The 16,444-nt window shown below is 43.8% G+C and overlaps 1 protein-coding gene across 1 annotated transcript; it reads right to left on the minus strand.

Moving 5' to 3' along the window:
- Positions 1–1,804: 1,804 nt before the first annotated feature.
- PGK1 (phosphoglycerate kinase 1) lies at positions 1,805–15,647 on the minus strand. The gene is made up of 11 exons (XM_074915173.1): positions 15,490–15,647; positions 12,845–12,895; positions 11,579–11,734; positions 11,316–11,460; positions 9,068–9,171; positions 8,233–8,352; positions 5,572–5,686; positions 5,078–5,257; positions 4,341–4,518; positions 3,975–4,073; positions 1,805–2,277 (listed from the first exon to the last, which is right to left on the minus strand). The coding sequence occupies exons 1-11, from the start codon at positions 15,552–15,554 to the stop codon at positions 2,237–2,239; spliced, it is 1,254 nt and encodes a 417-aa protein (XP_074771274.1). The 5' UTR covers positions 15,555–15,647; the 3' UTR covers positions 1,805–2,236.
- Between the last annotated feature and the right edge of the window lie 797 nt (positions 15,648–16,444).

Genomic DNA, 16,444 nt, shown 5'->3' on the forward strand with positions numbered 1-16,444 from the left:
ACGCACACAGACCTGAACATTGCATTAGTTAAAACAAGCCATGTAGAAACCAAAGAACATTTTAGAGATGTGAGTAGCAAGCAAAGTCAGGTGGAAAAATGCTTTCAAGCACAGACATCTGTGTTCATGCAGCATTACTACTCCTTGCCATATTTGATTACAGATAGCTTTGTTTTGTTGCTTTTGATGAAGAGGGGAAAAAAAACAGCAGAGGTAGTAGTGACACACCAACCTCTCAATGTAAATACCAAGAAAGAAGCTATGGAGGGAAAATCTGTTATTGCTCCACGGGAATCCAGCAACACAGGGGTATAAGAGTGACACTAAAATGGGCTGTGCTGTCACGAGGCCTGGTTTGACAGAGCCAGACAAGAATGATCTGTTATAAAACATGGTGGAATATTTGTTTTTGTAGTACTGGATCTCCAAAATCCATAGTCTTTTTGTGGTTGACAAGCTCACTCCTTTCTTTGCCTTGCTACTGCAGCTGTCGGAGGTCTGCACCCCTGCCTGGAAAACATGACCAACAGCGAGAAAGCAATCCTAGCAAAAATCTGCATCATTCATGCGTAATAAGACAATGCTTGGGAGATTTACAAAGGAGGGGAGGAGGAGAAAACCACAGCACTGCAGTCATTTGCATTATTTCTAGCTTTTTTTCTTTGCAATAGTCACTTTTAGCCTTAAAATGTAATGAGTATGTATTTCATACACAGCTTTATGCACACTTCAGCATTATTGGGTTTTAATTTGCATCCCACCATGACTGAATAAAATTTGGCAAATAGGCTGTGTCTGTTTATAACATATGCTTCCATTTTGTTTTGGTAATGTTATATACATACAAATTAATTTAAAAGCACACTCTGTCTTGTGGCTTACTACTTGTCTCAGAGGTTCTCTCCATGGCTCGTCCTGGCTGTTTTATACTATTTGGGCCATGCAAAACGGCTGGGAAGCACCCTAACAATGCTGCTGGGACTTCACTAGAATAAAAACCAGGCAATTGCTGCTTTACATCACTCTTCTCTGTCAAGCAGGAAGATACACAAACAGCTCAGCTGGATCACTGCATATTCTTACAGTTCTTATGAGCACAGCTGTGGTTGCTAACATAATCTAAAACATACTTTTGGATGCTCAGAAGGCAATCTGAATTTGGAATAGCCCTGGGTTTGGTTTAGAGCCACCCTGTGCTCACATCTGGGTCCTGCAGTGAGCAGAGGAGCCAATGCACGACAGACAAAATGGAAATCCCATCTTCATACATTTGCACTGTGTTGGTGGTCCTCCACTGACAGGACCTGCAGTTCTGCAACGTGCTTTAGCCACACATGCAAACCTAACTGTCCAACTGTGTGGTTTTACTATGCTAGGACCTCAAACTTGAGCGAAGTCACAATGCAGTTCCATTTGCCTGTGACTGTTTTTACCTGCCTGTTTTCAAAGTTGCCCCTATACTCAAATTAGATACATTAGTTGCCTACTATAAAGCAAGTTCTCTAGATAAAAGTGAAAATTTAAGTGTTTATTAGATTGTCACATTCAAAATTTCACTTTAATTACCTGACAGAAAGGAAGTTTTAACATATCAGCAGATCTGTTACAATTTACTTCCTTACCAGAGTTCACTTGGATGATGACTGGGTGCTTATAGATCCACTGGACAAAAATAAAAGGGTATTTACAAATATTATAATTAGTGCAAAAAGGAAAAATATCACTGACTTGTGATGCTAGGAAGAAGATATTTTAATGCAGACCATTGTAAAAATCTCAAAGAAGGACCATATACAAACTGGGAGCACTTTAAATATGTTTATTCAGCAGCTATTACAATCAGCCTCCAAAAAACTGGAGTCCCCTCTTGTTTCTGAACCGTATCAAGTGATGAAAATGCCTAAGAACATTGAAGCTGAACAGTGCACTCCTTTCTGAGAAACAGACATGTCTAACAGGGATTAATCTCTTTGTAAAGGAAAAATATAAATATATACACTCTAAATTCACAACAACAGTTTAAATTCACTACGTTAATTCAAGTGGGATAACAGTGGACAAATCCACATCATGTAAACTGCAGTCGTAAAATATCTCTGCTGTCATCCTCAAACCCTGTCCAGTTTCGGTTTACATTCTGTGATCTGCCTATCGCAGAGCTGAAATACAGAAGCGCTGAAGTGTTGAATCTCAGGGGCTGTGCACAGGACCAGGAAGTGGGGCGATACTCTGTTCTCTACACGTTGCTCAAGGCATCCACACCAGGAAGAACCTTACCTGTTAGTTAAAAAATACCAGTAAAGTTAAGGATCCCTCTCTGCCCTTAAACTAAGCTTTACACTTGCAAGTGCAACATTTAAACATAAAAAAAACCCCAAAACAACCCACCAAAACACATTAGAAATTGTAGGTTAAAAATGGAAGAGCTTGGCTCTACATACACTTCTGTTGACAACTGTGGCTCTCAAGGCATATGGTTACATTTAAACTTCCACACAGTAAATACCTTTTAGGGCTGTAGTGAATATCTAGAGCACAGCTGCACTCCTGTGTCAGCAGACAGATTCTTAACATACCAGTCTCATCAATTCTCAATTAACAATAATGGTAAATTTCTATCCAAGTCTCTGCTAGGGTCAGATCCAAACACCTAAGATCTTTTTCCATTAAGTTAGATAGCAAACAGATTTCTGATTGGATCTAGGGAGTTGCTGCACACTTTCTTCAATCCCTAGTGGCATGTAAATAGAATTTTGGGAGTGTGTGGTGGAAATTTTAAGAATTAATTAAGAAACAAAGCCTCTTAACAAGTCTCAAGTCTTTTACTGGGACTAAAACACCCAGGTCGAGATATTTACATGCCTCATTCCAACTGATGGAAACAAGGAATATGCTCATCCCGAGTATGAGGGCCTGGATTATTAAAGTGCAATGTTTTCTAAAGCATTTTTAGCTTTTTGTCCTACTTTAATAATGAAGAGAGACCATGCTGGTTTTGCCTTTTTTCAGAAAATCTACCTTCTAATGCTCAAGCTGTGTGGCAGTACTGAATTTCAACACTGTTCACAACTTTCTAGTTTGCTGGGGTTTTTGGGTTGGTTTCTTTGCCCTTTTTTTTTTAATCTTCAGAAGCTTTTCTAATTAGCTAGACTTCCGTTACATTTAAAAGATCACACACACAAACCCACATTTTGGGCCAAAACTTAGACAAGTTTGTCCTTCTGAATAAATCGGTTGCACAGTGTTTCCTTCTAGCCATCTGCATTCTTTCCCTTTACCATCACTCCCTAGGCAACAGAAACAAAAGCTCTGTCTCGCATATAACTGCTGGAAACTAACAGCTGCAATGCAGTTTATCGCAGTTTCTCTTCTACAGAGAAGTTGACAGCATTAGATAATTTACACATATTGGGAAACAGCTAATTACCAGAGGAAATGAAAACTCATTTAGGGAACAATGTAACTCATTAGAAGAATCCTGTAAATTCTCATCATTTTGAATTTCAAGTACCCTCGTGCAGGTTTTTAAGTGATCACTAGAGGGCTCCCCAAAACCAGGGAATTTCAAACAATGCACTTGAAAGGAGACTTCTGGCAAAAATTCCAGGCTATTCCAATGAGATTTCCCTAACAGAAACTGGGCATTTTAAACAGTCTGGTTATCATGTCTCAGGGGATCATCTACAAAAGACAGCCCACTCTCAAGGCCGTTTTATTTTCTATTCCAGCATTTTTGCTTTCTGGGAGTGGCAGACTGTGCTGTTTGTAAGAACACTCCATTTTCTTTCCTCCCTTCCTCTAGGAGGCCTACAGAAGAGCAGCAATGAGCAGCTCATTGCTCAAAACCTACATGCAACTCCACGTGGTAGAACAGAAAAGATATTCACCCTATTGTGCTTTCTTGAATATCAACACATGGTAGAGCACCCCAAACCACCCTATTTGCTCAAACAATTTAAGACAAAACAAGTTACCCTCCAGCAGTTCCAGGCTGGCACCACCTCCTGTGCTGACATGGCTAACTTTATCCTCGGTGTTCCACTTTGCACAGCAAGTGGCTGTGTCTCCACCACCTGTAGTACAAACAAAATCAGTAAGACACACAAGAAATTCAGATTTGGTTCAGTTTAAGGACCATAGCCTTGCTATGGGCTGGTCCTTCTCCCAAATACTCAGCAATTTTTAAATGCAGTTTTTAAAGCCCTATTTCCAAGCTGAAGGACAGATGAAAACATGAACTAAAAAACCCCAAGCTGACAAGTATTTTTAATATGGTATTGGCAAGCAGAAGCTTTTTTCCTGTATTTAGAGAGGCAAGAACACGACATACAACTACTTACCAATAATGGTGATGCTGCCCTTTCCAGTTACTTCTACCACTTTGTCCATCAGGGCTTTGGTTCCTTTGGCAAACTTGTCCCACTCAAAGACACCAACTGGACCATTCCACACAATTTGCTTGGCCCTTCCCACAACTTCAACAAACTTCTTCACACTTTCAGGGCCGCAGTCCAAGCCCTAAGACAAGTAAGAGAAGCCACAGATATACTTACTGCCGACCCTCATTTCATATCACCAGTCTAGCTGGAATGCTCAGAAGCTCCCCTCTCAACCCTGGATATGAAGCAAGAGTTTCTCTGTATGCACTGAATACCAAGGAACAGAAAGATTTGCCAGCAGCTGCTGCAGTAGGGTGGAGTCTGGTGTATTTATCTTCCTAGTACAAATAAGTAATTTAAAAATCAATATCAGATGCTTGAAGCCTTGGTTAGAAACTTTTGCCAACTCTGCTTAAATTCCAGTCAAATGAAATGGATTTCTACTCCATTCAAATCTGAAGGTTTTAGAAGAATTTTGCTGTTTTAATCCAAATCTCACAAAAGCTACTTTAGACTTAAAAATTCAGGACAAACAGCACTGCTTCAGTTTCATTAAACCAACACACTCTATGCAGCTTAACTGCCTTCAGAAACCTTTGCAAAGCATCACAATTACTCTTTGGACTCCTTTAAGAGGTGTCCTTCCCACCTCACTGCTGTCTGCTACTTGGTTTAGTCCTTCATCTATTAAAACCTACCATCCAGCCAGCAGGAATGCCTGAAGCTACTGTGGCTTCCCCAGTCTGTGCATGCTCATCAAATTTGTCTGCAGTGATGAAGTCAACAGGCAAAGTAATCTTCACACCGTTCTTCTCTGCCTTGGCCATCAGGTCCTTGACAATTTTTGATCCCTCTTCATCAAACAGAGAGTTGCCAATCTAGAGAAATTATTTGGGAAAAGTAAGAGAGACATGTTTGTTTAGCTACTGGTCATCACAGACGAGAGTAACAGCAGTCATGACAAACTGTTCAGACAGCAAATTTTGAAAGACTGTCTTCTTGAAGCTAGACAGACCAAGATAGACATAGATAGACAGTAATCCAATTTTTGCAAAAGTGATTGTCAAGTTACTTCCCAGTGCTTCCTACTCTTGCAGAGAGTGGAGATAGCCAGTTCTCAATACCAGAATATATAAGGGGCATTCTGACCATATTCCTCACCAGGAGCAGACACAGAGTTGCTCTTTCATACCTCCATGTTGTTGATCACTTTGAGGAAGGTGAACGCCATTCCACCACCAATGATCATCTCATTGACCTTATCCAACATGTTACTGATCAGCTGGATCTTATCCTGAACTTTGGCTCTGGAGAGAGAGAGAAGGAAAAAGAATGAATAATGTAGCCATTGCCCCAAATTCCTCAGACAGAACTTACTCTCCAGTAATCTTTACCTAAGACAGCATGAAGCCTCACAAGGACTTCTTGGATCGAAGCAGGATGAATCAACTGCTATTCACTAATGGCAATATCATAACTGTGGCACGTCAAGGCCACTCTCAGAGTATGATTCAAAACAAAGGAGTTGTTGGGAGCGGGCAGAAAGGGAATGTGGCAATTTAGCAGGTCAGCAAGAAACATCAACTTTCAAAAGCATTATTCAGCCCGCCAATTTCTTTTCCTATTTAAAGATAAACCCCGTTTGGCACTTCAGCAAGGCAGAGATGAGAGCACTGCCATTCACAACCACTGTCCAACCCCGGATCCTTTGCACCAGCCACCCCACACCCAGCTCCTGTAAGCTGTCCAGGCCCGGCGCTCCATCACACTCACAGTACAGCTTCAACCCATCATGATGATCTGTGATGCAGAACTGCCCTGCCTAAAAGCAGATGACTGCTTTTGGCACGAGATAAAAATGATTGGTAACAGAACAATTCCAACATTTCTTTATACAGAAATGGCAGAGGAGGCAGTAAACAGACACAGATCTCCTGTCTTCCCTCTTAAATGCCATGTACGGAATTTTTGTTATCTAAAAGAAAACTTCATAAAAGATCTTAGAAGCAACCCTGAGATAAACCTAGGCTGACACTTGGGAGACTTGCATTACAGTCTTAGTTTGAACATGCCCTGCTTGGTGACATTAGACAAGACCATTTCCTCTTACTGCTTTAGTTTCCTCACCTCTAAACCAGGGATAACGATATGAACTTTATTAATAAAACAGTTTCAGACCTAACCGTAAGAAACAGGTAGTGCCTCTATAAATCCAACCTTAGTGACCATGGAGGGCTCTGGTGTGAACCAGCCACCAACCCCAGTTTAATCCATGAAGTTGTTAGTGTTGCTACACTGTGGGAACTGAACTGGTAAAGAAGCACTGATGGGATGGAAGAGAGCCACAGCAAAACCCCTCAGGGCCCATCCTGCCATGTGCAGCTCCAGGTTAAGAGATGTGAAGGAGAATTAGATTTTTGTTTCTTTCCCTTGTACATACCTTGTTCCTGGCACTGAATTACTTCCCTGAACATGGTCTTTCCTTGCCAACACGTTTCATTTCCACGTTATTCATTACTACAGTTGTTCTCAGTTCATCTTCTAGACCCAATTTTGTTATATATAAGCATTAACAAACCTGTAGCTAGACCACATGCAACTTCCAAATGTGACTTCCCTCTGGTATTATTGATCAGGATTTGGTCAGTCTGCTGTCCCACCTCAGAACCAGCTGCATCACCAGTGCAACAGTGGTGCTTTCCAACAGCTGAAGGTATGTCTGGCTCTGAACTGCTCTCAGAGCTCCTTCTGTGACTAAGATGCAGTTGGCCACACAATCAGTTCAGCATCAAGCTCATAGACTGGGTCATGCTCATCACCGTTGTTATGCACCTCTCAAAAAAGGTTATTTTGTTTACACCACTTCTAGACTTTATTAACAGGCCTGACATTTTAACATTTTGGCCATCCTAGCTGCTGCTCTAACTTACACATCTGATAAGGTAACTAATAAACTTTCCCTTGGTGATATACCTGCAAATTCCATCAAAGGCAGTGAAGAGTGTATAGCACTTATTGGTGGGTCACCTGCAACTGTAAACCTTGGAAGGGTACTAACAAGAATTAAAAAAGCATTGTTCAGTATAATAAGGTTATAACCAAGGTCACAGAAGTTTAAAACTTTATATGAGAACTGAACACCACTTCTTAAAAAACGCATTTATGGGCACAAAGAGCAAGAATAAGCCACATACTTCTATCAAGAACACATCAATGTTACGGTGTCCCAGCTTTGTGTTACTTAGCAAAGTATTTTAATTCACCTGATGAACTGAAATACACTGTCATAGAACTACAGTGCTGAAGTGGATACACACGTGAGAAAACTGGCAGCAATGGGAAACTATTTCTACACGGAAGCAGTCACTTGGTTTTGCACCATCAAGTTTCTTTGCACACTAGCTGCTGTGGAAGAGGGAGGCCCATCGAGCTACAGCAGGTCACCATTGCATAATGACAGATCGTGTCAATTTACACAGTGCTGAGCCTGCAGGATACTTGTACTCTGAACTGTGGAGGAAAGGTCACTGACAGTTTCAGGGCCATCATGTGTATCTAACAGCTCTTCTGGTTCATCTGTACAACGATCTGCTGTGGACTATCTCAATTTGGGGAATGTAAGAGGTCAGGAGATACAATGAGCAGACCCTGACAGTATCATCACAGGAGCAGACATAGTCAGTTAATTCCTCTCTGATTCACATTTTACAGAGATCTCAGGATTTATCTACAAATCTGAACTGTAGGTACAGTTAAAAGGAAAGCACTTGTTTGAACCAAGCCAAAATAAATTTTCATTTCTTACAGAGGAGTTAAAAGAGAAATACGGAATCAGTATGTTCTTGAGTCTTACCCTCCAAGAATTGCTAAGAAGGGTCTCTCTGGACTCTCTAGGGCCTTAGCAAAATAATCCAGTTCTTTCTTCATCAGGAAGCCAGCAGCCTTCTGAGGCAGATTGACGCCTACCATGGAGCTGTAGAATAAGAGCGAGGAAAGGAAAAGTTTTCTATCAGTACAGGTCCAAATACCCTGTGTCTCACAGCATTACAAAGCTAATCTGTTAGTCAGCTGCAGCAATAAGAATAGCTACTACCTGCAATGAAAACAAACACAAGGTTTTTGTTTTCCTAGTTTGATAAGATGGCTGGACATGCTTAGTTTATGAGATTGTTTTTGCACAGACATACTGATATGCAAGACGTTTACAGAGTTAACTAGTGATCCAAAACACTGAGAGACAAATAAGCATAGCAAGAGCAAAGATGTCTTCCTCCAGAGCAGCACTGGATTATGAAATCAAGCTCAAAGTGGACCACTAGAGTTTGCAAGTACACAGATCTAAACACAACTCCATGACAATAATCCATCTGGAGCTGTTAATCTTTTGGAAAGGAGGTCTGTAACTGCAGGACCATTTATACAAGCCCTAAGCAAGTAATTTTTCTGTCTTCAAGGGCTAAAAAGTTAATCCAAATCTTTAAAGTTTCAGCTGTCCCCTGTTCCGAGTGGCAAACCTCAAGAGCATACAGTACTGACAACTACCTCCACTAAATCTGTTACTTGGGAACAAACACATCAAAATGATAATGGGATAAGCCCAAAAGGAAGTTAAAACGCATTGGGGACAAAGCTGTATATGTTTCCATGGCAGACATCATTCTGCCTGTGAAAGGAAGATGGATACACACCTGTGAGCTCGGTGGGCAGTTCCAAACGCATCGTTGACATAGACATCTCCCAGTTTAGAAAGAGAGGCTCTGAAAGCCTCCACTTTTGCAGGCTCAGCCTTGATCTAAAAAGAGAAAGAATGACAAGTTTGTGCTATTCAGGCACACAGAGTTGAATCTGAAACTAAAGTCAAAGTCAGCAATTTGACTTGTAAACCCAAAGCAAAGAAATTTCAGTCAGCTGGAGAAACTCATCAGTTCATCCTGTCAGTCTCTATTTCATATGCTCTTTCCCAGTCTAGTAGGAGCCACAAAACGGTTTAAGCGGTTTAAACTTCACGTTGAACATCCTGGAACTGCTATTACTGCTCCCACTTCTAAGTTTCTAGTCTATCAACAGAGCAGGAATGATCTGCAGCACTAACCTTTCAGTCTCCCTCTAATAGATTTCCAGTTTTGTGCAGTGAACACAGGTAACACAGAAAGGGTGTGCAGAAACAAGGCAATGCTGAGATGAGACAAACTCACACTCATTTACTGAACAAAGAAAGTGTGGCCTCCAAGTGCCATGGATAAAAGGATGAACTCCTGAAGGACTGCACACTAAGACAGGCCACAATGAAAGCAGCCAACACAGGAAAGCTGGAGATAAGCTTAGCGTGTAGTGGGCAAGGACAGATGCATTTCTGTTAAAAGGCTTTTTCTCCATCCTCCAAGCATCTGACAAAATCCTCATGGGATGGCTGTTTTCTTTCCCACCATGGAAAGACAGCAGAGCTTGCTTTGACAGCAAGTGACTGCTCAGACCTAATTTACCACCACTTGCTCTTAAGAACAGCTCAGACTGGCAGTGAGGTGATCAGCGTTCCAAGTGCCTTTCTGCTTTGTCAGCTCACCATGCCAAGCGAGGGCTCTGCCAGCACCCAGGTAACACCACGGGGACAACAGCAGGAAGGTATGCTAGGACATGGCAGATGGGTTCAGCACAGGTTGGGGCCCTTTCATCCACACAGCCTGAGCAGAAGACAAGCCAAAGGGACTACACAGATTAGAGAACAATGCTGTCAACTGCTCCTTTGCTTGGTAAATTGCCTGGCTTTACACAAAGAGATTAAGTATTCCTGTTAAAACCAGTAACATCTGTAAGCAGAACACAAGAGGCTCTGAAAAGAAGGAACCACTACCACTTGATCTGCTTTGTAAAGGCACAATTTCTAAGCACCAGCTAGTTATGTGCAGTCTTGTATTGCACCACTATTTCCATAGCACTGGCTTTCACCTCCATTAGGACAAGAAGCAGGTCTGTCAACAGCATCTCTCCTGTTGTGCTCAACTGCAGCGCATGCTTCTGTATGCATATGCCCAGCTCAGTGATCTGAGAATTACAGAAATGTGCAGAACCAAGGCTATGTTTCCCAAAATAAATTAAATTCTTGGCCCACTCTTCTCCCTACCACCATACTGGCTTTCAGTGGCACACAGTTCTAATAGCAAATAATTCCAGACTTGCTCAATTTCTCATTGCCATCTTCAAAGCCTTACTGGTTCTCTGGGCTATTTTTCTAAGCTACCGGAGTCTTGTGTCAGCCCATAAAGGGCACCACACGAGGTCAGCATTCCACTCCACACACTGAATCTGAAAGGAGCCAAGGCCTGCATAAAGTCAACAGGGTCACCATCGCTAAGAAAAGCAGCTGTCTGGAGCAAGCATTCTTCCTGACCTTCAAGAAAATGTCAGAGGTGCAAGGCAGCCTGGTTCTACATGACTACTTTTAAGAGCAGACAAGCTTATAAAAGCGTTTGATAATCCCTATGCTGCAGAATGTTTAAACATTATATTAAAACATTAGTCAGATAACCACAAAAGCAGCATAATTCTTATGGCCCCAATGGCAACAAACTATCTCCAACAAACCTTGTTTTTTGTTTTAGACATACCAAAATAAAGTGTAATAAGCAGCAACCAATTTCCTGCACAGCCCTATTTTGCTCATTTTTCCTTCTTTTACAAACTAGACCACCTTTAGCAGTTATCTATAGCCTTCCACTTCAGCTGTTTCATCTTAGAAATTCCAATGCATTTGACTTAAGTTTTTGCACGGCATGGTACAAATGATCAGACACATTGAACTAAACATCTTTGACAACCTTCTGAGAGCAAATTCATAAACAGCATTTTAGACAGACTGCTAACTCCCTGCCGCTCTGCAGCAAACAAGGTTAGGAAGACCAGAGCAGGCATGCACAAAAGCTAGACTTGAAGTTTCACCTTGTTCCCTGAAGCATCCTTCCCTTTCCCTTCTTCTTCTACGTGGAATCGGAGGTTCTCCAGCAGGATGATGGAGCCAGCTGCAGGATTAGCACAGGCCTTCTCCACCTCAGGACCAACACAATCCTTCAGGAATAAGACCTCCCTGCAAACACAAGAGACACACTGTCATCCCACCAGTGAACCCTTTCAGAAAGGAAGGAAGGCATCCAGATCCACTGACAGAGAGGGACTGATGCATCCGGATCACTCTTTTACTTCACCTGCCCATGAGCGCTTTAAGCTCCACAGCTACTGGGGCCAAGGAGAACTTCTCAGGCATGGGAACGCCATCCGGGCGACCCAGGTGACTCATCAAAACCACTGACTTGGCTCCATGATCCAAGCAGTGCTTGATGGTAGGAACAGCTGCCTTGATTCTGTAATGGCAGAGAAGAACTAATTAAAAAGGATTCAAGTAGAGTTTACCAGGCAAGCAGACTTAGTAACCATTTACACAAGAGCCCTGGGAGATGTCCCTCAAAAATGACAAAAGAAAGGGCGTGCAAGAGCTGGACAGAACAATTACTGAAAAAGTCCATCCTACCTCTGGCATTCCCACAGTTCAGCCTACCTCTCATCAGAAGACAGCAGGACATGGCCACCAGTAAGTCTCCTTAGCAACCTATCCTGGCTAGCACATCTAGAAGACTAGCCACACCCAACAGAGCACAGCTTTCCCTGTAGAGCCAACCCAACCTACTCTTCTCCTAGGGACAGTGACAACCCTGAAGCACAGATCAGAAAACATCAACAATATTCTCTGTCCCAGAATGTGTCATATGTTTCACTGTTATCTTCCATGCAACACAGGACACAGAAGTGAAATGCATTTTGTCATCTAAATTCTGTTGATTGTAGCTAAAAAATGCCAGGACACACCTGAATGTGACCAGGCTTCCTGGTTTAGTCTGTGATCCTGAACCAATAAAGAAATGGTGGGGATGCAGAGCAGTGAGCATACTGTGGTGAACAAAACTGGCATTTGCCTGCGAGTGTCAGACAAGCAAGATAAGACATTTGGTATCACCATTTCTAAATCCTGTGTCTTTGCATGCTGCACTGGAACAATTATTCTAACATAAACCAACAAGTTAACACAACCACGGGTGGCAGAAAGTCTTCTGGATACTACCAACAAATAAATACAGCAAATTTTCGCACACAGCCAAAGGGATGTGGTTGTGAAATGGTCATAACACTTAACCTTATTTAAAGAATTAAGTTTAGGGTCTGTACAATTACTTTTTCTATACTTTCCATAGCAGTTATGGTGAGAAGAAGCCTTGTAGTTAGTGTAGTTTGCTAATAGCTGCAAGGGTTTTAATTAACAATTGTTGGACCTTCTCTGAGACACCTTTAATATTCTGGTACAAGCAATGACAGCTTAATCATGGTAGCATTCCAGGTACTGCTAACAGACAATGGGACTAAAGTCAGAAAGAAAACAGACTTCGGGGCTTCCATTTCGGATAGAAATTATGGCTCACCTTTGATTGTTGGTTATTTTGTGATCCTTCATTGGAACATTGAAGTCAACCCTAAAAAAACAGAAATAAATTAAATACTCAACAAATTTCTTTTACAGAGAGTAAGAGAACCTGCCAGTAAAGGCAGTGGCTAGAAAAGCAATGTTACAATTGGAGCAAGATATTTAGCTCTGCCTTTTACAGTTCTGTTTTGAAATGTCATTAGCCATTTTTGCTTGTAATAATAGAACACAAACAGAGAACAAACATCTGCTAGGATGACTTAGTAAAGCTATGCCACCAATACATCCTAATACTCACCACTGCAGTAGCAGTGATGCTGAAGCAGGAAATAAAACTGAGATTGAACAAGCTCTCCACAACCTTTTCATTAAACAACACGGTCTCAGATCACCAATGGAGCTTCCAAGGAAAAGGAAGTGAATAATGAAAAGTGACACTGTGTTCCCTAACAAGGCCTCTAAAATACTTGCTTGGACTACTATGCCAAGCAGGCAGGCTCAAAGAAGCTGTCCAGTTATTGCCTACAACTTCGAATTTCTGTTCTTGGCAGCTCTAATCTCCCTGCAGCCGAGTGCTGTGGCTTATCACATTCCCACTGGGAGACCTGACATAGATCCAGAGGTAACTTCCCTACCCGTGCCAGATGAAGGGATGGAAGGGAGGAGTTTCCTCAGCCGTGTCTCACCAGCATACCTTGTGCTCATGTGCTGACTAGCAGCAGCAGGAAGCTGGATTGCATAATGGCGAAGGCAGTAATTACTCACAGAGCTACGGAAGGGAACGTCTAACTGACTGTAACAACGTTATTAGAACAGGGAAAATGAAACACGGTTCAGCCTTCATCATTCTGTATCTATATTAAAGAAAAATAATTTCTGGAAGTTGCTTGAATTCTCTTGCTACCTGCTCAGCACAAGCAACAGAATGAAATAAGCTGCCAGCAAAACAGGAGTAGCTGAGCAGAAAGAAATTGAACTGGCAGCTCCACAGTACAGTGGATTAATTCTACAAAGGGGAAGGAAAAGCACCATTACCGTGCTATTATCTTAAAATGAGAGAAGTAGAGCTCGCTTTACCGAGCCATCAGAGCTACAAAAGAAAGGCCCAGCTCACTCTTCCTCCCCACTGCAGACAAGCGAAATCTGACCTCCCCTTGAACCCTCTCTCCTCCCCATTCCCAACTTCTCTTGAAGTTTCGGCAGTAGGACTGGAAGATAATCAGGTTATGAATATGCCAAAACTATGATGAATATGAGAAGAAAAAGAGAGGTATCAATTTTAATAGTACTGAGAGCACATGGCGACTCTCTTCAGGGAAATGAGATGCAGATTGGCACGTCATCTGCCGTTTCACTCAGTACCCCGTCACAGAATTGCACAGACACGTGCATTAGAGACCAAGAGCTGCTAACTTCTTCAGTACGCATTATGGGGACGGGTTTCTGGTCATCAAATTTCTAAGGAACTACTTCAAAATAAAACAAAGAAACAAGATAAAAAGAGCAAGCGGTGTGACACAGACTACGGGGAAAAGACGTTACAATTTTTCTTTATCTGCCTACTCCCCCAGCAATGTAACACACATGGTAGTCACGCAATGGTGACCTTGGACACAGAATCCCAGAATAAAAGCGTATTTCAAGCAGGAGGTATCATTATGTACCCCCGTGCCCGTACCACCCAATATCTAGTGGCAAATCCAACATCAGACTTTCAGCACACCTTGAGGTTTTATAAATACGCTATGAATTCCTATTTTGGGTTTTACACCAGGACGTGCGGAATACCTGCAATTCGACTCTTCTTGCGAAAAAGCATAATTATAATTTTATTTGGGTAGCTGGCCAGAACCGTATTTCCACTTTTTCATTGCAACACTTTCTGGATTTGCAGGAAGGAAAGGGAGAACTGAGGAATAAGCTTTTTTTGTAGTGCTTCCGCATAAAAGCATGGTAGACGGGCCAGTTTTCCCCTCAAACAGCCTGCGGATGATCCGCGTGAAGCAGAGCAGTTTGCCAAGGCAGAGTTCCTGCGGTTCCAGCCCCGGGGTGCGCGGGGCGGGCCCGCCGGCACCTCCCCCCGGCCCCAGCAGCGCTGGGCACCATCCGCCTCAGCTTCGCCAGGCCTGGATGTACACTCCTCCCCCCTCACAAGGCAACAGATACGGTTCTCCGATGGATAATTCAGGATGCACATGGCTCTTCCAACAGTTGCCGCAGAGGAAAAAAAAAAAACACCAACCAAACCGAAACTAAAATCCCCACAAAATGATCTGCCGAGCGCAGAGAAGCTGCAGAGAACTGAGATGACTTTACTGCTGCCTGGGGAAAGCTGCGCGGAAACCCGCCTGCCCCCCAGGCCGCGGGGAGCCCGCCGAGCCTCACCGCCGGGGCGGCCTGCCCGGACCCAGCGAGGCGGCTGGCGCAGGTTGGCCCCACCGGGGCCCGGGAGCGGCTCCCCACCCTCCCCCATCCTCAGAAGGCACCCACACCCTCCGGCGGCCTACCGCCCTCCTCACGGGGCCCGGCCGGTGCTGAGGGCCGCCCCCGCCACAAGGGCACCAGGGGCGGCGGCCCCGGGCACTGCCGCGGCCGAGCCGGGCCGCTCCCCCCCTCACCGTGCGGCGGGCCCCAGCTCCTCACCTCATGACGACCCGCTTGCCCTTCACGTCCACCTTATCAAGGGTGAGCTTGTTAGAGAGGGACATGTTCGCTCCGATCCGACCCCGCGCTCCGCTCCGATCCGCCACCACCCGCGCTCTGCCGCAGCGACCGCCAGACCCGCCGGCACGCAGCCCGCCCCGCCCCTGCCCGCCAACGATTGGGCCGCACTGCCCGCCGCGCGTCGCTACTGGCCGAGGCGCCTGCCCGTCGGCGGGGTGCCCGCCCCCGCGGGAGGCCCGGTCACGTCCCGCACGCAGCCGGGCCCGTTGGCCGCTTGTAGGGGCTGGGCGCGGGGCGGTTCCCCACAGCGCCGGCCCGAAGCGGGGTATCGGGAGGCACTTCGAGATCTAGCCACGGATTTAAAAAGATGTTTGACTGTAGAATCAAAAAACAATCTGCAAGTGCACCATACAAAATGCTTTTTCTGGAGAAGAAAGCACAGCCCTTCCTGCAGGCAAAGTAAACCAGCCTGGCCCCCAGCGATAGCATTCTTCCCGCTTTTGGAAATAATCAGCTACGTGTTTTGTTTCCTCCTTAAGTACTTGAGCAGATTTCACTGAAATGAACCCAACCTCTAAGCATCCAAATTAATTTGAGGATAAATTATCCATAAATGTTGAATGTGTGTCACTTGGTAGGAATCCTCCGAATGAAGGACAGATGCCTGCACAGCTAAGATGTAGGTCTGGTGCAGGCCTACCATCTCCACTGCAAGAACAAGACAAAACCAGGATATTTTAAAGTGACCTGGATAGATGAATACTTCTCAAGACAACCAGGAAAAAAGCAGTTTAAAAGGATACACTTGCCAGCAGTACGGGTTGTGTGTGCTGTCAAAAAATGGCCTAGCCTGATGTATGTACACATATGTGCGTGGCTGTAATGCAGTGTCATGGACTGTGTGCTGTATGGTCTCATCAAAGCTCATGGTCTT

Source organism: Athene noctua, chromosome 11, assembly GCF_965140245.1.
Source record: "Athene noctua chromosome 11, bAthNoc1.hap1.1, whole genome shotgun sequence".
NCBI lineage: Eukaryota > Metazoa > Chordata > Aves > Strigiformes > Strigidae > Athene > Athene noctua.

Bases quoted from the DNA above. Each gene is read 5' to 3' on its own strand.
- PGK1 (XM_074915173.1), bottom strand. From the start codon at position 15,554: ATGTCCCTCTCTAACAAGCTCACCCTTGATAAGGTGGACGTGAAGGGC. The intron at 11,735-12,844 runs GTGAGCCATAAT...CTGCCATTACAG, and splicing joins AAAATAACCAACAATCAAAG to AATCAAGGCAGCTGTTCCTA. The intron at 2,278-3,974 runs GTAACTTGTTTT...TTTAACTAACAG, and splicing joins CAGCCTGGAACTGCTGGAGG to GTAAGGTTCTTCCTGGTGTG.